General features: G+C 42.8%; 1 protein-coding gene across 1 annotated transcript in view; it reads left to right on the top strand.

Moving 5' to 3' along the window:
- POLA1 (DNA polymerase alpha 1, catalytic subunit) overlaps positions 1-21,188 on the top strand; it is a 186,151-nt gene that overhangs the window by 47,024 nt on the left and 117,939 nt on the right. Inside the window, exons 27-29 of the mRNA XM_082219941.1 lie at positions 14,553-14,585; positions 16,322-16,414; positions 19,429-19,634. Of these exons, the coding sequence (XP_082076067.1) occupies positions 14,553-14,585; positions 16,322-16,414; positions 19,429-19,634 (332 nt within the window). The remainder of the gene's footprint in view (positions 1-14,552; positions 14,586-16,321; positions 16,415-19,428; positions 19,635-21,188) is intronic.

The following is a 21,188-nucleotide window of genomic DNA, read 5'->3' as shown; positions in this document are numbered from 1 at the left end:
ATTTTTTATCATTAGTTGCTTTGTTGTGACGAATGTTTCAGAGTTGGTAATAGTTGCATGTAGCGAGAAGCAGAGTGAACAAGCTGAAATTCTAACAATTTGTTCCTTGAGTGTGTTTATATAATGGTGTAAAAACGACACATCATGCTAGTTTTAACTGCAGTTTGTATGAAACAAAGCAAACTTTCATTTATTTAGAGATATGAGAGCAGAGGGTCTTCAGGTTAGAGTGATGGACCAAAGAGGCAGCATGATTTGAGTCTCCACCGACTGCTTCCAAATATCAAATTCAGTTTTCATCTGCAGGTCTAGCTGAGAAAACGTGGCTGGTCCAAGGTCAACTAATAAGCTTCATGGCTGAATGAGGGATTTGAACTTGACTCTCTCCCAGATTGGTTCTGTCTCAGGCAATGGTGCCAGCTTGGGGATGGGGCTCTAGCTGAACTAGGGTCCTCAGCTGGGCACAGAGTACAGGGCCAACGGATCACATTCCACTAGAACTAGTTCCAGATCCAGGAAGCACTCAATGGTCAAACAAAGGTCAGGTTCCAGTGAGGCAAGTTCAGACAAAGCAGAAGTAAAGTCCGAAAGGCGAACAAGCTATGCTGAATAGTTCCAAGTGGCGTTTGGGAAGGCTCCATGCCACTTGGAACTATTCAGTGCTCCAACACCCAGCCTGAGCCTTCCTTTCCCCACTCCTGATGAGGGAAGCCTCTACTCTTAAAGGGGCCAGCCTGTTTTTGGAGCTGTGGAGTCCAGTGGTGCAGGGGAGGCCATGGTTCTATTATGGCCTCTCAGCTGGAGTCCTTTGAGTCTAATGACAGTAATGCAACCTTTTGAGGCCAGAGAGGTCTCCTGTGATGCTACAGCTTCTGAGAGGGCGTGCCTGCCAACAGCTGACTCATAAGCTACATTCTCCTCCCAGTCAGATATATTTTCTAACTTCATGAACTCTTTGCCTGAGGATGAGGAGACAGAGGGCTGAGTCATGTACTTCTGCTTTTATACCAAGTTCATTGGCTTCCAATTCAAAATGTGCAGTTAAAGTTGAAGAGCACAATATGCTAAGGATTGCCTCCGCCAATATGGTCCTGCATGCATCCTGCAATCAGCAGGAGAGGGTCTTCTTTGTGCTTTATCACTAGATGAAATAACTAATTATCAGGCTATGAGGATACAGCACCTTGTGAATTTAATTTTTGCGTTTGATCGCTTGTTTAGAATGGCACTAGAAACCTATAAAGGTACTACCAGTCAATCTAGTATTCAAGGCCATTTCAGATAAAATGAAAAGGGTATGTGTATTCTGGAAAATACACTTTAGCACTGTGGCATTCCGCGTACCCTCTTGGTTTACGGTAAATAAGATTTTGTATTCACCTGCAATCAGGTACTGGCAGGATGCTGACAACTGTGCATCGGGAGAAGCAGGGCTAGAGTCTGACTTGGCAAAGAGGGCCAGTGGTTTATGGGGACCTGTGCCAGCCAGGAGGCCAGTCGGAGGCAGGGGAAACTTCAGAGCTGGAGGGTGGATCACAGGAAGGATTAGAGGAAGATGCAGGTTTGGCAAGTGAAGGGCCTTCCACCCTCTCCTGCCCCACTATCTCCCAGAACCAGAAGGAGATTGAAGAGCGAAGAGCAGAGGAAGCTTCCATGCAAGCGTAGTTTCTGCATGCATCCCATCAGGAGGAGGTACATACCTGGTGGAGGGGGAGTGGCCTCTTGTTGCTGCAACTGCTCCATAGAACTGGGTATAGCTGCCTAGATGCTAGACCGGTGTGCATGGGCACTCGGAAATGTAGAAATAATTGTGTCAGCTTAACAATGAAGAATTACCTTTCTGCCGTGTGCATTTGGCTGGGGAGTGCCCTTCACCTGCATATGATCCATGGATTGCAGAAAAAGAAAATTCACTTGTGTTGGATCCGAGTAAAAAGAAGAGTTCTCAGCATGAACACACATTGAATGGATTCAGTTGCAGAAATTGTTGCCACAGTCATTTCCCCGTCTTAAGAATTCAAAGTAAGATGCTTGAACAACAGGCAGGCCATTGTAGAACTGTAAATTGTACACTTGAATATGCAGAATAGGTGGCTTCTGGGTTGTGCTAATTTACGTTGTGTGCTGAAAACTTTTCCCTCCTTCAGGTTCACCCCTTCACTAATTTTCTCTCCTGAAACAAGGATTAAATGTGGATGCTGAAGTTTTCCACTTAAATTATTCATTCATCTTTTCCAGTGGATGACTCTTCTCCAGTGGCATAATCTCATGTGAAGCTGGTGTCGTCCTAAAATATGTTTTGTTTTTTGATGTTTTAATTGTTTCCTCATTTGTGTGTGTGTTTGCCACCCTTGGCTTCTTTGGAAGGAAGGGTGGGATATAAATCATCATCTTTTCTTCATAGATATAGTGTGTCCAATGACACAGGTTAATAAGCGTGCACAGGATTGTATGAAGGAGGAGAGCGGGACCACGTAAGTTAACCTTACGCTGGCCCCTTTCAATGCTGTTTTTACACTGAGGGCATGTCTGGCGTGGGAGAGCCTGTCAACTTGCCCAAGCTGTCCTCATGAGCTAGAACTCTGATCATTCTTCGTGGGGTACAGCACTTCCCTGACTACATTACCCAGAATGCCTCACTTTGAGACAGGAACCCCTTGGCCTTTCCTAGAGTGAGGCAGGAGGCCATGCAGTGGCCATGCAGTTGTGAGGTGGGTGTGTAAGAAGTGGTGTGGTGGCAGTGGCAAGGCCAGATGGACAATGAAGCAGGCAAGCAAGCAATTGGGGAGTGGGAGGGGGTGACAGTTTTTTGCTCCCCTGAACCCTGAGACAGTTGCATTCTCATTCCCTCTCCCGTTATGTAGCTTCTCTCGCTTGAGTTCAAGTGATTGGCGTTAAACTGATCCTGGTGTCATGGTCAGTACACTTCCTTCTGCGCTTAACACTTATCTGTCAAACAGCCTACCAGCCATTCAAGAGGAATCTTACTCTCATATGGGTTCTATTGGTACTGTTTTAATGGTGTAATGCCTTTGATCAGGTACCTGGCTGTGTAAACAAAACAAAGAACAGAAATTATGAACATTTTGAGGACTTTCTTGTGCTTGTTGTTTGTTTGCTACAAGACTGAAATTGGACCTTGATGTGAGCGTATCTTCTCTGGATAATTTCATTTATTGGTGCCTTGAACTGAGGTGACTGTATGGCCACACACACACCATACATGGTAGCCTAGTTCACAAGCCAATGTGTCCTTGAACCTGCCTTTTTGTTTGTCAAATCAAGAATGAGAAGCCTTTAAACAGCTTAAGTGTCAGCACTTTCTGCAGCTGACAGGAAACTGATCTGCTGCTTGGCCCTTTGCAGTGGGTGCTTATATACTAATGGCATGTCGCTCGGACCAGAAATTCCCTTTTGCATAGGTCTCTCTACTGCTGAGATGGTGGTGACTAGGGACAGTGGTGGTGTCTGCCATTTTGCAACCAGTCAGGATTGTCTGTGGAAAAAGCAATCATGTGCTGCTTGAGTGGCTACTTTTGTCTGGGTGTGACACCTCCCCCCCCCCAAAAAAAAAATTCCTCTGTCACGGTCAAAGCCTGCTTGAGAGGAAAAGATTGCACTGCTCTTCAGCTGTCAAAACACTGACTTGCTTCAGGGTTAAAGGTTAATGAAAACTGTAACTTGAGCTGCCTGATGTAGGAAATCTAATTAGTAAGGGCAATTAATTCAATCACTTGGGATTTTTGGGATTCCCTCCCTCCATTCAGGATTTTAATAATATGTTTCGGATATACATTTAGTCCTTCTCTTGCGTTAAATAACTTCCCTGTTTCAGATTAACTGACAGCACTTGAAGCTATGAGTTTTTGAAGTGGAGGAATGCATGAAGTATAAATTTGATAGGTGTGGCAATTAGGCTATTTGTAGCTCTGCTTTCTTCCTTTTGGGGTGATGTGTATTAAGGTACCTGGTGCAGATAAGAAGATAGTGCGCTGCCCTCATTGTTAAAGCATAATACAATTATTAAGCACCCGCCACCTGTTAGTATCATTCTTTCTAAAGGTCATTGTGTGGTGCCTTGCTGTCTGACTTTAACAGCCCTATATCAGGTTTGTTGGCTACTGTATTGTGTGGACAAATGTTTGAGAGAAGAATGTGACACCAATAGCCAAAAGAAGTTGGGAGGAGGAGAAACTCACTAATTTATCGCTTTATGATTTCTGCTGTGTTGAATTTATTGAGGCACTCAGACTTGGCAAAGATGTTTAGCAAAGTTCTAACAGTAAACTGCAATGCTACCACCCTGCAATCTACATTGTTGCTTTTCTGTTGTGTTTCAAGAGTCATTTTGCAATTTGTGTGTAATCACCCATGTGTGTTTTTAAAAATAAAGTAATTGTAGCACTTTAAAAGGGTCTCAAAAGTCTAGTTCACTAATCCACTAAGAGAAACGTAATCAGAAGCAGAGCTCATTTTATACTAAGCTTGTGGTCAAAACTGAGGGGGGAAACCCCTATTGAACCCATAGTCAGAAGTACCAAGTTTCATTAACAGTGAATTAAAGGCTGAGGAGAGAGAGGAAAACCATTTAGCCATTAACCTAATGGTTTGGATTTATAAACCCCATTACTATAAGATCTTTTACATTTCCACTGAAGCCCGCTATGTGCTTGTTCTTGTTAATGAAAAAAATCATTCTTTCTTAAAAAGGTAAAGGTAAAGGTACCCCTGCCCGAACGGGCCAGTCTTGACAGACTCTGGGGTTTGTGCGCCCATCTCACATCTAGAGGCCGGGGGCCAGCGCTGTCCGAAGACACTTCCGGGTCACGTGGCCAGCGTGACAACGCTGCTCTGGCGAGCCAGAGCCGCACACGGAACGCCGTTTACCTTCCCGCTGGTAAGCGGTACCTATTTATCTACTTGCCCCCGGGGGTGCTTTCGAACTGCTAGGTGGGCAGGCGCTGGGACCGAGCAGCGGGAGCGCACCCCGCCGCGGGGATTCAAACCGCCGACCTTTCGATCGGCAAGCCCTAGGCGCTGAGGCTTTAGCCCACAGCGCCACCCGCGTCCCTCATTCTTTCTTAATTGTTACTAAAAAGATACTTAATCGGTTGACGCAGAGTTTGACCACATCTTAATTAGCTATGCAAATCAGTCAGGTGATGAGTTGAGTTTCAATTTTGTACATGCTACATCTGCTGTAGCGGGGGGGGGGACATTATTTGAGCTAAGTATGAATTTTTGTTGTTGTTGTTGGTATCAGCCGCCAAGACTGCACCACCAGTTTTAAAGGTTGCTAATTATTTTCCAAGCTCAGTTTTAAATGCTGGTTCTTAACCTTTTTGAAGTCCTAAATGGCCTTTTATGATGCTACTTGAAGTGAGTGTCTCTTTCCACCTCATCTGGAGAAGGCCAGTTTTCCATTGCATCATCATCATCATCATTTCTACAGCCTTAAGTGGGGACAGACTATCATCTTGGGATCAGAGACAAATGCTCCACACTGCTACTTTTTATATTTATGTGTTGGCACGTGTGAGGCATCTCCCCCATATGGCCTGCTTTTAGACTTCAAGTAGGGATGTATTTCTTCCTTCAGGCCTGTGGACATGGCTGACTTTTGAGAGTTGGCATCTTCTGCTGCTGAATTGCTGTTTTATTATGCTTTCATGGTTTTTATGTGGCACTGCTGTGTTATATTTTAATGAATTGTTTGTGTATTGCCTGGGAACCTTCAATGTGTTATATATGCAATAAATAATAATTTTATCCACTCTTTTCTGATAATAATGGGATAAAATACTACCAATTGCCTGTACATAGAAATTATTCAAGACCTATTAACTTGACTGCAGCTGTTTTTCTAACCTGTGTAGCATGGATTATAACTTTTTAAAATGTACTGTTAGAAGTTATATGGTCAATATTTCACAGGAAAATGCTTCTGTCCTAATCTTCAGCTGTATAACTTGCTGCCTTTAAGACAGGAATATCTGAAGTTAGATGTGGGCTCTTTTGACTGGATTTTCACTTTAAGATTTCATTCCATATTACTTGGACAGTAAATGAATAGCACCACATCCTTTATCATATCATCACACCACAACATCCTTATTTACATTGTTCTGTTTAAATGAAATAGTTAATTTCAGTAGAAAGTTTCAAAGAGTTTTCTGTGACACATACCTTTCCATGATCTTACCTTTTAGTAATGTAAAATCCATAAAAGAGTTATGAAGTGGTTGAACAATGTTCTGAAATGAAAAACTTGTAATACGTGTTTTGAAATCTATTTATTAGACCTCCCGAATTAAAAAAAAGAAAGAAATCTGTTTTGAATACAAGAAGTATAACCGTCCTGCCAAAATTGTAGATAAGAACTGAGGGATTCATAAACATTATTAATGTTTTGGAAAGCCGCTTTTATGCTAAAGTATTTGGAATTCTGTACAAATGAGATAACAGTAGGTCTAAATGACAAATTAAGGATTTTTTAAAAATCCCCAGCGTGTCTCTTGCAGTAATGGATTTATGGAGGAAGTATGTTTTAGTTGGATTTGTAATTAAGGTTTTTTTCCATTAAAGGAAATAAAATCTATTCCTGTAGAGCAGTATCTTTCTGTTCAGAGTAGGTGGATTGAAAGAGTAGGAAAACTGAACAATTTTAATCCGATTTCCCTATGACAAGCCAGTATTCAGAATGGCTTCCTGTAGTGTAAAGTTCAAAGATTAAACATTGTTTGTTTTGCTAATCTTCAGTATATTCTGACTTTTAGCAATTAAGAAGTGAATAAATTATTCCACTTCTCAGGGTAATGTACAATACATATAAAGGAACCAAGTGAGTGAGGGTTTTTTACCTGAATAAATGAATCTGGTGCAAGATAAATATTGAAATGTATGTATATTTCACATGGAGTCCTAAATTACTGGTTATTAGTGGTGACCTAAGCAAGATCAGAGACTAACAGCTTCCTACTATAGTTACTTTTCAATAGCTTCTAAAGAGTTCATCCTTAGCCATAACTCCTGGAGTAAGTTGATAAATGCTATCAAAATTAATTTTGGTTACAGCAGTGCGTTTTCTAATTTAATTCAGGGACTCAGATTTTCAAAGCAACAATTGGATTCCACCCCACATGTATTTCATTTTAAAATACTATGAACCTTCTCCAACAGCTTGAACATTTTCTTACAGCTTTATATATTTTGGGTAAAGCCTGGCGTTGCCTGTTAGTCACAAGGTACTGGAATGACTGTTATCTGTTAGAGACTGTGGGACATTCTCCATCCTTTGGGCTTCCCTCTTCCATCATTAAGGAGGCAGAGACAGGTTGCTAAGAGGCTCCTTACCTTCCTGCCACTAACAGGGAAGCAGGGTTTTGCTTGTGCTATTTTGTGCTCTTTCTCTCACTCTGTCTCTCTCCTCTACTTTCCTTTCCACACCTGCATGGGCTAGCCCAGTTACAGAAACCTTTTCTATTAAATTGCTGGTTTCACTTGGTACCCTTAAGGGAGAAAGGGGGTGTCTCCAGGGGAAGAGGCAGAACAACCAGAGACTTCATTGAACAAGCTCTTCCCTAGAGAGCTTTTTCTCACAGCCCTTGGCTAAAGTTGTGTCCACCTCACAGTTTCCCTCCCATTCTCAGAAAGGAGCAATGACCGCATCTTCTCTGCCAAAGGGGTCAGAACGGACCAGTCCGTCCATGCCAGTCCAATTCATTGTACATTCAAGTTCTCTTCCCTACAAAAGACCACCACGAATTCAGTACATTTCTGGTGCACATGTTGTTGTTGTTTAGTCGTTTAGTCGTGTCCGACTCTTCGTGACCCCATGGACCAGAGCACGCCAGGCACTTCTGTCCTCCACTGCCTCCCGCAGTTTGATCAAACTCATGCTGGTAGCTTCAAGAACACCATCCAACCATCTCATTCTCTGTCGTCCCCTTCTCCTTGTGCCCTCCATCTTTCCCAACATCAGGGTCTTTTCCAGTTAGTCTTCTCTTCTCATGAGGTGGCCAAAGTATTGGAGCCTCAGTTTCACGATCTGTCCTTCCAGTGAGCGCTCAGGGCTGATTTCCTTCAGAATGGAGAGGTTTGATCTTCTTGCAGTCCATGGGACTCTCAAGAGTCTCCTCCAGCACCATAATTCAAAAGCATCAATTCTTCGGCGATCAGCCTTCTTTATGGTCCAGCTCTCACTTCCATACATCACTACTGGGAAAACCATGGCTTTTACTATACGGACCTTTGTTGGCAAGGTGATGTCTCTGCTTTTTAAGATGTTGTCTAGGTTTGCCATCGCCTTTCTCCCAAGGAGCAGGCGTCTTTTAATTTCGTGACTGCTGTCACCATCTGCACTGATCATGGAGCCCAAGAAAGTAAAATCTCTCACTGCCTCCATTTCTTCCCCTTCTATTTGCCAGGAGGTGATGGGCCCAGTGGCCATGATCTTCGTTTTTTTGATGTTGAGCTTCAGACCATATTTTGCGCTCTCCTCTTTCACCCTCATTAAAAGGTTCTTTAATTCCTCTTCACTTTCTGCCATCAAGGTTGTGTCATCTGCATATCTGAGGTTGTTGATATTTCTTCCGGCAATCTTAATTCCGGCTTGGGATTCATCCAGCCCAGCCTTTCGCATGATGAATTCTGCATATAAGTTAAATAAGCAGGGAGACAATATACAGCCTTGCCGTACTCCTTTCCCAATTTGGAACCAATCAGTTGTTCCATATCCAGTTCTAACTGTAGCTTCTTGTCCCACATAGAGATTTCTCAGGAGACAGATGAGGTGATCAGGCACTCCCATTTCTTTAAGAACTTGCCATAGTTTGCTGTGGTCAACACAGTCAAAGGCTTTTGCATAGTCAATGAAGCAGAAGTAGATGTCTTTCTGGAACTCTTTAGCTTTTTCCATAATCCAGCGCATGTTTGCAATTTGGTCTCTGGTTCCTCTGCCTCTTCTAAATCCAGCTTGCACTTCTGGGAGTTCTCGGTCCACATACTGCTTGAGCCTTCCTTGTAGAATTTTAAGCATAACCTTGCTAGCATGTGAAATGAGTGAAATTGTGCGGTAGTTGGAGCATTCTTTGGCACTGCCTTTCTTTGGGATTGGGATGTAGACTGATCTTCTCCAATCCTCTGGCCACTGCTGAGTTATCCAAACTTGCTGGCATATTGAGTGTAGCACCTTAACAGCATCATCATTTAAAATTTTAAACAGTTCAGCTGGAATACCATCACTTCCACTGGCCTTGTTATTTGCAGTGCTTTCTAAGGCCCATTTGACTTCACTCTCCAGGATGTCTGGCTCAAGGTCAGCAACCACACTACCTGGGGTGTACGAGACATCCATATCTTTCTGGTATAATTCCTCTGTGTATTCTTGCCATCTCTTCTTGATGTCTTCTGTTTCAGTTAGGTGCACATACCTGCGGCGAATCATTTTTTCATGACAATAATACCTGCTGGAGGTGAAGGCTGAAGGGTGCTTGTGATAAGCATGTGGAAGCAGCACCCCCCCAAGGCTTCAGGGCCTTTTTACCTGCACTGAGGTTTTCTGTCATATAAATGTTTGGGTTTCTTTGCTAGAGCCACCTACCTCTGGGACAGCCAAAGATGGGCTAAATACCATATTTTTCTCTCTATAACACGCAGATTTTTTCTCCTAAAAAGGAAGGGGAAATGTCTGTGCGTGTTATGGAGCAAATGTGTGGTCCCTGGAGCCGAAAAATCGGGCAAAAATCAAACCGTGCTTCACGGAGAAGGGAAACCTGAAAAGAGGAAGTGGGTGCTTTCCTGCATTCTGCCTCAGGGTCTTACTGCCCACCCTCTCTGTTTCGTTGCTGTGTTTGCTGAAACGGAACAAAGAGCAGGGAAAGCCCCTCCCCTCCAGGCAAGAAGAGGGGAAAGCAGACTGTCGCTCCTTCCTCTCTGTGCTCCGGTGCTGCTGAAAACATGCAGGTGGGAGAGAGAGACAGACAGAGAGAGAGAGAGAGAGAGAGAGAGAGAGAGAGAGAGAGCTGGCTGGCTTGGGTGGGTGCGTGGGGGAAACTTTTGCCTTCCTTTCCTCCCTCCCGTTATACCCCACTCCTGCATTCTTAGCCCTTCTGTGTTTTTCCTTCCCTCCCCACTTAAAATGTGGTTAAAAAGCATGGATCCACATGGATCCTAAGGATTTTTGCACTGGGTCACCCCAAATTCACCATCAGAGCACATAGCATGTCCATGGCTACAGCCTGCCCCCCAAAAATCATGCACCCACTGTTGCCTGGGGCTGCAATGGTGCAAAAATGTGGTTAAAAAGCATGGATCCACATGGATCTTTGCATTGGGTCACCCCCAAATTCACCACCAGAGAACATAGCATGTCCATGGCTACAGCCTGCCCCCCCCCAAAATCACGCACCCACTGTTGTCTGGGGCTGCAATGGTGCAAAAACGTGGTTACATAGCATGGATCCACATGGATCTTTGCATTGGGTCACCCCCCAAATTCACCATCAGAGCACATAACATGTCCATGGCTACAGCCTGCCCCCCAAAAATCATGCACCCACTGTTGCCTGGGGCTGCAATGGTGCAAAAATGTGGTTAAAAAGCATGGATCCACATGGATCCTCAGGATCTTTGCATTGGGTCACCCCCAAATTCACCACCAGAGAACATAGCATGTCCATGGCTACAGCCTGCCCCCCCAAATCACGCACCCACTGTTGTCTGGGGCTGCAATGGTGCAAAAACGTGGTTACAAAGCATGGATCCACATGGATCCTCAGGATCTTTGCATTGGGTCAGCCCAAATTCACCATCAGATTACATGTCTGTGGCCACAGCATGAAGCACAAAAATGATACATCCACTGTTTCATTCAGAATGTTTTTTCCCTTGTTTTCCTCCTCTAAAAATGATGTGCGTGTTATGGTCAGGTGCGTGTTATAGAGCGAAAAATACGGTACTCTCAACAACATTGTTGCTGGATATTGTACAAAACTCTGGAATATCTTGCTCTGACAATGGGAGGCTGACCCAAGATTCGGTATTGGTTTCTAGGCATGTCTTTTCCTGGTTTAAGATATTTGGCAAAGCCTTAGAGGAAGAGTGGCCCTACAACTTATGTATTTGGTGGTTTTATATTCTGATTTTATCCTGTCAATAATGGTGGTGGTGGTGGTGATGATGATGATGATGATGATGATGATGATACAACTGTCATCAGCCCCAGCCAGCATTGCCAATAGTCAGATGGTGGCAGCTGTAATCCAGTAACATCAGGACAGCTACAGATTAGCCGTCCCTGCTTAGTGACAGTGTTGTTGTTGTTGTTTAGTCGTGTCTGACTCTTCGTGACCCCATGGACCAGAGCACGCCAGGCACTCCTGTCTTCCACTGCCTCCCGCAGTTTGGCCAAACTCATGCTGGTAGCTTCGAGAACACTATCCAACCATCTCGTCCTTTGTCGTCCCCTTCTCCTTGTGCCCTCCATCTTTCCCGACATCAGGGTCTTTTCTAGGGAGTCTTCTCTTCTCATGAGGTGGCCAAAGTATTGGAGTCTCAGCTTCAGGATCTGTCCTTCCAGTGAGCACTCAGGGCTGACTTCCTTAAGAATAGATAGGTTTGATCTTCTTGCAGTCCATGGGACTCTCAAGAGTCTCCTCCAGACCATAAATCAAAAGCATCAATCTTTCGGCGATCAGCCTTCTTTATGGTCCTTTATGATCAGCCTTCTCTCACTGTGAGAAGTGAGAAGTGAGAAGTGAGAGTGACAGTGTTAGTCAAGACCAAAACCAGCTTTTTGGCCAGAAGATGTGCAGCTGCTGGTTAAAAATTGGTCCCTGGTACATGATTTGATGGTGAGCAATATTTTTCCATGGATGTTGTGACTAGCTCTGCTCTAGGAACCAATACCATTCTCCTGCCTTCTTGAGGATCTTTGTCACCAGGTAAAAGGGAAGAATGGCATAGAGTAGACCTCCAGGCCAATCTTGGTTTAGAATGTTTGCTTCTTCTGAATCCACACACATTGGGTATTTTGACTTGGCTTTGGGAGACTTAAATAGGTACCTAACAACGCCACCACCAAGTTAAATAATTTAAGTTCTGAGTATCATTGTTGTAGCTGTAAATGATTCATGATAGTACCTATACTTTATGCATGGGGATTGACACTGGGGTCCTACCTTTTTGCTTAATTGCAAATAGGGGCAGGATGTATTGGTTTGAAGTTTTAGTTAGGTTTGACTTGTAAAGCTCTAAAACAAGTTGGTTTTTGCTACATGGGGGAGGACCTTCTTCTTACCAGCTGGTGAGCTTGTGCTGCAACCTGTAGAAAACTATTTGGTGGCAACAAGAGGGAGAACATTCTTGGTAGTGGCACCTACTGTTTGGAATTGCCTTCCCTCTGAATTAAGGCAGACACATCATTGATGACAATTTGGTATCTGCTAAAACTTACTCATCCTCTCAGGCCTTTGCTGGATGTTAATACCAATCGACCGTAATAACATCATACCTAGAGTACCAGAGGAAGGGTAGAGCACTTCATCCGTTCTCCATCAGCCTGCACACTCACCTGTATAGAATTCTTGATCACTTATGGCTTCCAGACTAGTGCTTAAATACAAGTATGAGCTAACGTGCTTTTATCCACATTATTTAATATTACCCTAGTACTTTTTAAAGAAACTTAGTATTTATTACATTTCAAAAATAAATTTTAAAAAGTTGATTTTGTTGATTTTATTTAGTTTAGATTATTACCCATGCGGCATCAGGAACAGGAAAAAGAATTAGGAACTAAAAACTTACAATGAAACTTGAGTCCAGAATTCAGGCACATTCAGGGATGTGTTGCCATTTTTAGATGAAGGGCCATGGTAAAATCTAATAACTACAATTTATGATGTAGCGGCTACAATGTATCTTTTAAACTGCATGGATTACAGAAGAATGAGCCACGATGGAGCAAAAAGGCAGCTTGTTCTGTAAATTATGTTGCAGCGAGGAACAGGTGAATTCAAGTTAAATACAAAATAGTTCATCATAGAAAACAATAAGGAGCAATTTTTTGATTCTCTCGCTTTCTTTTGCCCAATCTCATCATAAAACTCCCATTTCATTCCACAGTTCTAAAAACTGCTAATGATTGATATGATCGTAGTGCTGTCATTCTTAACAAAAAGTCACTTTTGTTCTAGGTATTTTAATAGATTCCCATTAAACATGTATTGCTGACTGAAATATTGGCATGAAGGGCTCTCACTGGGCTGAGCCCGGGAATTAAGAAGTCAGGAAATCAGCTGCTGCCTTGCAAAAGAGCCTTGTGTGACACAGGATCTCCTGATTGGGGGGATCATTACTGCTATTATGACTCTACTTGCGTAGGACTTTTGAATTTCATCTGAATGTCAGTAATAACCCTCTTAGCAAATTATCCTGAATAAAATCACAAAGGCATTTTATATAATAGGTGTTGAATTACTGGATAGATTTGCTAATTAAATACTCTTTGTTCTGCTGCAGTTGACATTACGGGGTAAGATCTTGAACAATTATTCTCAACAGCTGTACTTTGTTAAGGGAAAAATTAACCACAAAGTTTATTTTTTTTACACTTGAAGTTGGCAGATTTTTGAAATGTGCTTGAAAAAAATTCCATCATCCAATTGGTAATGAGGAGATAAATATGCAGGTGTTTCTGTGAAATATGATAACTGCCAACTGATTTATTAATGAATTTAGCAAGCCTTCATAACCTATTCCCTAACTGTTGGCACTTAAAAGTGATTTTCTATTGGAATAGGTAATATTAATATTACGCCTGTCACTAGATGAACTTTTACTTGTCTTGTGACCCCTTGTAATTGCCTATATTTGCTACTGCCCTTGTGAACAATTGAAAATATTCCCCATAATGAATCATTAGTTTCGCTAACAGGACTAACTCTGTCTGAAATGTCTTCCCATTTACCAATCTATGACATTCATGGGACTAGAAATAATAATATTAAAAAACCCCCAAAATAATATATCAAATTGCTTGGCCAGCTTTTGGGATAAAAAAGTTATAATTTCATTATAGTCAGTTAATAATTGATATTTTTCTTAAAAGTATAAGCTATTCTCCATGTACAGACATGTTTGTGTGTGTGTGTGTGTGTGCATGTGTGTGCATAGTACATATAACAAACTAGTTGGTATCTTGCTGTTTTTTAGAAGTATAAATTTTAGCCTAAGCTTTACACAACACAAACATTCTGTCTTCTAGGTGGACAAGGTTGGTTAGTATTGTACCCTGTTCGTCTCTAGTAAAGAAGAAAGTAAATATATCTGTGCTACATTGTTTTAAGTGAGTTCTGTTTTCATGTTTTGCTTTTTGTAATGTTGTGAGCAGGACACAGTGTTGCATTACTATGGTCAAACATTGATTTGGTAGCTGTATCGCCTTATTTTGTAAATCCAGAGATCTAAAGCTTACTCCCTGACTGGTATATACAAAATATACTATTTTGTAATGTGATCTCATCAGAATCAATCTTTTCTTCTCCTTCCAGATTTTGATGCATACTAAGGAGCTGGTACAGAAGGTAGTAACAAATGATTTTTTATTATTATCTAGCAACCCTTAAATAGAATATCTAGTGACTTATTTTTTAAAAAAAACAACTATGAAAATGGTAGCCCAAATAATCGAAGTCACTTCTCAGGATATCTGGTTTACAAATGCAATCCTTCCTAGTGGATTATAGCTCCCCCTCCTTTTGTGGGAAGGGGGAAAGCAGATGTGATCTAATCCCTGCTTGAAGCCTATGTTTGAGTATTTTGGACAAATTAGTAACAGTGCTAATTAGAGTTTAGTCACAGGCCAGTAACTATGTGTTCTAATGTCCTTTTTGGGGGACTGATACCCCCACCCCTTTCCTCTCTGTCTTGTAGTCTAGGAATACAATATTTTATTTTCTATGGGTAGGATCAAAGGATCTGTGAGTAGAAAGAAAATAACTGCTTGTGGTGTTCTGTGACCACTTGCATATGAGTTGGTGCAAACAGTACTGCAACAGTATTCTATTTGCAGAAGTTATACAGGTAGAAAGCACCTTTTGGTTCTACTTTTCACTTTTGTCATGCAGTGAGTTAGCATGAGGTGTAAAACAGGGGGTTGTATTTCACATTGCTGTTTCAGCAGACTTCTGCTTGCTCAGTGATATTTCCCCCTCCCCCTCTTGCACATCCTCAAAATCTGGTCCAGAGGGTTGGAGGACCCTCCAGAGCCGATTTTGAGAGCCTGTTAGGCGAAGAGCAGAAGAGGAAGTCTCATTGTGTGAGCAGAATTCTGCACGCGCAACATTGGATGCAGGCCAGGGGCAATGGCTTTACAAAATTACGCAAGTCTCTTGTGCCTGCCCTGCAAAGAATCCTACATGGCAAATACAAACCAGCTGTCCCATTAGGATGTAATAGCAGACTGTGCTATTAGGAGCTAGCTAATTAAACAGTGTAAATGGGAAGGAGGGAACGCTCAAGTACAGGGCTCATTCCATGTACCACGAACCATGGTTTTTGGTACACGTGAAACAACCCACTATAGAAAGACAAATAATATTTTGTGTGAACAGACCCAATGTCAGTACAGTGGCTACAAGGAGGACTTGCAATAAAATGTTGCTGCTCAGATTTCTAGACATTCCATTCCTACTCTTCCCTCCCAGTTTTGGGCTTCCCCTCAAGCATTTATCAGAATTCTATATCCACCCAGCATGCTCCGTACTCACTGGGTTGTGTGTTGATGTTTTAATATTTGTCTTTCTGTAGTGGGTTGCTTCACATGTACCACAAACCATATATACTTTCTGTAGTTATCATGTACAGTGGTGCCCCGCAAGACGAATGCCTCGCAAGATGGAAAACCCACTAGACGAAAGGGTTTTCCGTTTTTGAGTTGCTTCGCAGGACAAATTTCCCTATGGGCCTGCCTTGCAAGACGAAAATGTCTTGCGAGTCTTGAGATTTTTTTTCGTTCCCCCAACCTTTTTCTAAGCCGCTAATAGCCTTTTAGCAGCTAAGCCGATAAGCCTTTAATAGCCGCTAAACCGCTAATAGCGCTAAGCCGCTAATAGGGTTGCTTCGCAAGACGAAAAAACCGCTAGACGAATACACTCGAGGAATGGATTAATTTAGTCTTGCAAGGCACCACTGTACATATATATGGCAGCTACTTTCTGCTCCTCTTGTCAAAGATGTTATGTTAGATTTCTGACATGTCAGTTTTCAGTGTCCAAACAATGGTGTGTAATCTGTGTTACTTTGCTTATGCCCTCTTTAGATGAATCTGGAAGTGATTTATGGTGATACAGACTCCATTATGATAAACACAAACATTACCAACTTGGAAGAAGTCTTTAAAATGGGGAACAAGGTAAAATAATTTTAAGCTTTGTTGTAGCACCATACATTTCTTTGTTGCAGTTTTATATTGCTAAGAATCCTTGTTTTAGTACAACTAGTGAACAGCGACCTTGTTAGCACCTGCAGGCTTAATACTTGGTAGTTGATAGAGAATGTTTATGAAAAGGCTTCTTTCTAAAACTTTTGTATTAACATATGCCAGTGTTTCTCAAATTGTTGATCCCTGCTTGTCTTTTTTCCACAATGACATTTCCACTCCTGTTTTTAAATAAATTTCAGCATTTAGCATAATTTGAATTTCTGTAATATGGCCTGTTAATGTTTGCCCACAAGGATATATTTTCTTAACATATGCTTTGCAAGGTACATATAAGGTTGATACCTTGTTTAATACCTTAGTAATTTCACATAGCACATCTTGGGATGTCTGTATACCATTTCTGTTAGAAAGGCAAGCCAAATGTTGTCATATATGGAATATTCTGTTAAGAGGGAATACTATTCTCCCCATAATTCCTTTGATTAATCCCCCTCACTCTCTCTAGCTGATAGAGACAGACCCTCTGAATACCCTCTAGATCACGTGATCAAATGCTTCTATGCTAAAGACAGCTGGTGTCTTACTTTATGACTACATTAATTTGGTAACCATGTTTTGTTTATCTGTTTATTTTTAATTAAAATCTTGCGGCTCCTAGGGGGTATTATTTAACATCAGGATGACACCTTGCACCTGGATTTACACATGATCCAGACCCCCAAGGGAAAGGCAACCCTGCTCACCCAGACAGCTCACAGAGCAGTAGGTTGTGCAGAGCTCCTGATAGCTCAGTATTCCAAGCTTTGATCTTTTCGCAGGCTGAGGCATTTAGCAAACACCGGTCCACAGCTGGTGTGGCTGGCCTGCCTGTTTGTCAGAGTTGGGACATCCTGTTAGACAAGCAGCAAGGCAAGGGAAAGAGCTGCAGAGAGACTTTCTAGATGGCTGCAGCAAACCTTTGCATGCCAAAGGTTCCAGGTTCAATTTCTGGTGTCTCTGTCTGCGGCTAAGGCAGCAACTTAGAGGTATTGCCATGCCATTCCATGGGGACAGGACTGAGCTGGATGGCCCATGTTCTGGTTTCCACATAAAGCAGCTTTCTGTGTTTCTAATGCTGGTTAGTAGGGACAGGTGCAACAGTGCCAAGTGAAAGGAGAACTTTGGCGTCATCCCAACTCCTTCCCCTCCTGCTCCTTATAGGGCTGGCAAGGGTGAATGCTATGGGACTGCCATCCTCCCAAGTACCCAGAAGCTCTGGGTTGCTGAAAATGCCAGCTCTTAGGAAGACGCTGAGACCAGCTTCTTCTTGATGCACTCGAGGCAAAAATCCCACAAGGAGATGTTTTCTCATTAAGCCCAGTTTTGTGTCAAACAACGGGGGTTAACTCTTCTCAATCCCATCAGTCTTCCCAAACCTCATTGGAGATCCCAGTTCATGTGGTGGGTACTTGTCCTTGTTGTTCTTAACAGGTGGGGAGGGGGCCGTGCGTTTGGGGGCAGATGGTAGATCCTAGGCACACTCCTATGGGCAAGGCCAAGCCCAAGCATAGGCAAGGGCAGTAGATTCTTAACTAGAAGCTCCTCTTCAAACAGTCTTTCTTCTCCCTGGTCCTCATCCTCTGCTGCTGCCTTTTGCTCCACACTGGAAGCACCATGGGTGCAATCACACAAAACCATGATTTTAAGACCATCTTTGGGAGCATTGGCAAAGGTGGTTTCCAAAACCACCCCTTTGGGATTGCTTTTGTGGCTTGGACTCGGGGCTTTTAAACAACTGATTTCTTGACTCTGCCAGCCTGGAATATATTTTCCTATTTTGGGCAAATATTTTCTCAACACTGTTAGGAAAGGTGTACTTTACAACCTATTTCAGAACCCTAACCCCTATGCTTCCCAAGGAGGCCGCAACAGTTTTATTTCAAGGGCCTTCTAAGCCTAAGGTTACCTTTCCTGGATTTTTAAAAAAGACATGGAAGGCAGGGTGGGTAAATCCATCTTTCTGTAAGATCATTACTTAACAAATATGCTTTAATCTCTGCTGATGAACACCATGTAGCTACTGAAGGTGCCAGTGGTAGGTGCCCCGATAGCCACATTTATTTCTACTGCAGTCATTCCTACAGAAAACCCTTTTATAGCTCAGTTATATTCAATGTGAGACTTTAATATATATAGTATAAGGTTGGGAGAGAAGAGAGAGCAGAATGAGTTTCCATCGTAGTACCGCCAGCACCAGTATGCCTGCTCATACCACCTAGGTTGTCTGCGAAAGTTCTCGGCAAACATCCCCTCAAAATTCCACAATGCACAATAGATCATTTGCTCTTCCTGTTCAGTTCCTGCTTGCACACATTTCATCGGATGCCAGGATTGGACACCCAGCCCTCCCTTCCCTTTTGAACAGAGGAGCGGTGCAGTGAGCTGCCCTTTGTGAGAGAACGTGTTGGTGGCTGGTGTGGGTGCCTTTTTTTGCATGGGTGCCTTTTGATGGGGAGGGCATACCCACATTATTTTGTGGCCTTGTCTCTTGAGGCCCTTTTCAATGTGGCAGCCATTTTGTTTTGTCTCTCACACAGTAGACCTTTGGTGACTAGTGCTCACAGCACTTTCTCAAAATTCCAAGCCATGGTCAGGAGTATGGAATTCATTTTCTTCATAACTGCTGCACACTGTGGCAACATTTTCATTGTCACTGTTTATAGCCTTACTGGCAGATACGCTTGAGGTGGTGGAACATGGGACTATTAGCAGTGTTCTTGTGTGTGTGTGAGTGTGTGTGTGTGTGTGTGTGTGTGTGATGTTATTGTTTTAAAGATTCTGCGGTAAATAGGACTAAGAGTACTTTAATCTCTGTACAAAGTCTGGGGTTTGCTATCACTATGAAATGTTGGCAAATGACACTCACATATATAGTTCTACCTCAGTTTCCAAAGTATTTTTCTCTGTGGTAAAGAAAGTGATTTTTTTCCTTCATTTATTTTCAGATAAAAAGTGAGGTGAATAAGCTGTACAAGTTGTTGGAGATAGATATTGATGGAGTCTTTAAGTCCCTTTTATTGCTGAAAAAGAAAAAATATGCTGCTTTGGTCGTGGAGCCAACTGGGGATGGAAAATACGTTACCAAGCAAGAGCTTAAAGGACTGGACATTGTGCGAAGAGATTGGTGTGATCTTGCAAAAGAGACCGGAAAGTAAGTTACTTTCTTAGATTACTCACCATGGCTGCTGTGTAGATCCACTAACTGTTTACCCAAAGCAAGTGACAACACTCTGTATCATCATTCTGTCCCAAAGGCTATGATGTTAAGCACACTTATTTAGAAGCAGGGTTTACTGAAATAGTGGTATTTACTCTTAAATAAACATATTTTAGATCAAAGGTGGTGCTTTACAGAAGGTTATTCCAAGATGGGTGGATTCAGCTACCACGCAAACAGATGCAGCCAACTTGGAACCGATTTAAATGCTTGACCTCATAGTAAATTGAGAGGCAGCATGATGGAGCGGTTAATGTCAGATGAAATGGGAAAGGAGCTATGTACACTGTCCTGATTTCCTTGGGGGGAAATGCAGGATATAATCTAACAAAATATGAATAGATAATGTGTGTTTGCCATCTTTTCTGGTCTAAGTTTTCTTCCTGCCTTTTCCTGTTAGGCAGAAACGACTCTGGGAAAAGTGTTTGTGTCTGTGTGTTTGCAAATATGTGGTGTGTGTGCGCATGCACACACCTCCCCCCCACACCTTGGATTTTGCTGTTATCTACAATTCACAGAGGGACGCGGGTGGCGCTGTGGGTTAAAGCCTCAGCGCCTAGGGCTTGCCGATCGAAAGGTCGGCAGTTCGAATCCCCGCGGCGGGGTGCACTCCCGCTGCTCGGTCCCAGCGCCTGCCAACCTAGCAGTTCGAAAGCACCCCGGGTGCAAGTAGATAAATAGGGACCGCTTACCAGCGGGAAGGTAAACGGCGTTCCGTGTGCTGTGCTGGCTCGCCAGATGCAGCTTTGTCACGCTGGCCACGTGACCCAGAAGTGTCTCCGGACAGCGCTGGCCCCCGGCCTCTTGAGTGAGATGGGCGCACAAACCCCAGAGTCTGTCAAGACTGGCCCATTCGGGCAGGGGTACCTTTACCTTTACCTTTACAATTCACAGATGCTTTTAAACAGAAAAATGTTGGTTTGCATCCAGTGGTGGTGCTTGGCTGATGGTAAGGCTTCCTTTGGCAGGATAAGGGAGTAAAGCAATTTTCAGCGATTCCCCGATCTCCATGTAGCCTCTGCACCTCTCCTCCTCCTCCAAAATCTGTTATGGAGGGTTGTGTTTTTCGGGGGCAGAGGTTATGAAATAAGCTTTCTTCTCTGTTCCTCTGATGGAAGCCTTACCATAAGTCGAGCAACATAATTGGATATAACACACTGTTAATGAAATAAAGGTTTTATAGGGGCCAGGCGGGAGGCACACTTTATCAAATTCACCCTTTTCTAAGAAGGAAATCAATAGTATTTTGCTGTCTTAGCACCTACAAATTGGGACTGTTATTTGATTCGGAAATCCCCTAGTTTTTGAGTTCAACACTACTCATAGCACCTTTAATTAGAATTGCCTTACTAAAAGTAGCAGGTAGCTTTCTTCCACAGGTCATCCTGACGTTTGGGTACAAGAGGGAAAGCTCAGTGGTAGGGAATTAAGGAGGGACTGTTAGTTCTGCTCCCATCCAGGTAATGTTTGCAGCATTATTCATCAGTA

The sequence above is a fragment of the Podarcis vaucheri genome, assembly GCF_965113315.1.
Source record: "Podarcis vaucheri genome assembly, chromosome: 4".
Classification (NCBI taxonomy): domain Eukaryota; kingdom Metazoa; phylum Chordata; class Lepidosauria; order Squamata; family Lacertidae; genus Podarcis; species Podarcis vaucheri.
The sequence above is the reverse complement of the archived record's forward strand: the minus strand, read 5'-3'. Positions and strand labels throughout refer to the sequence as shown.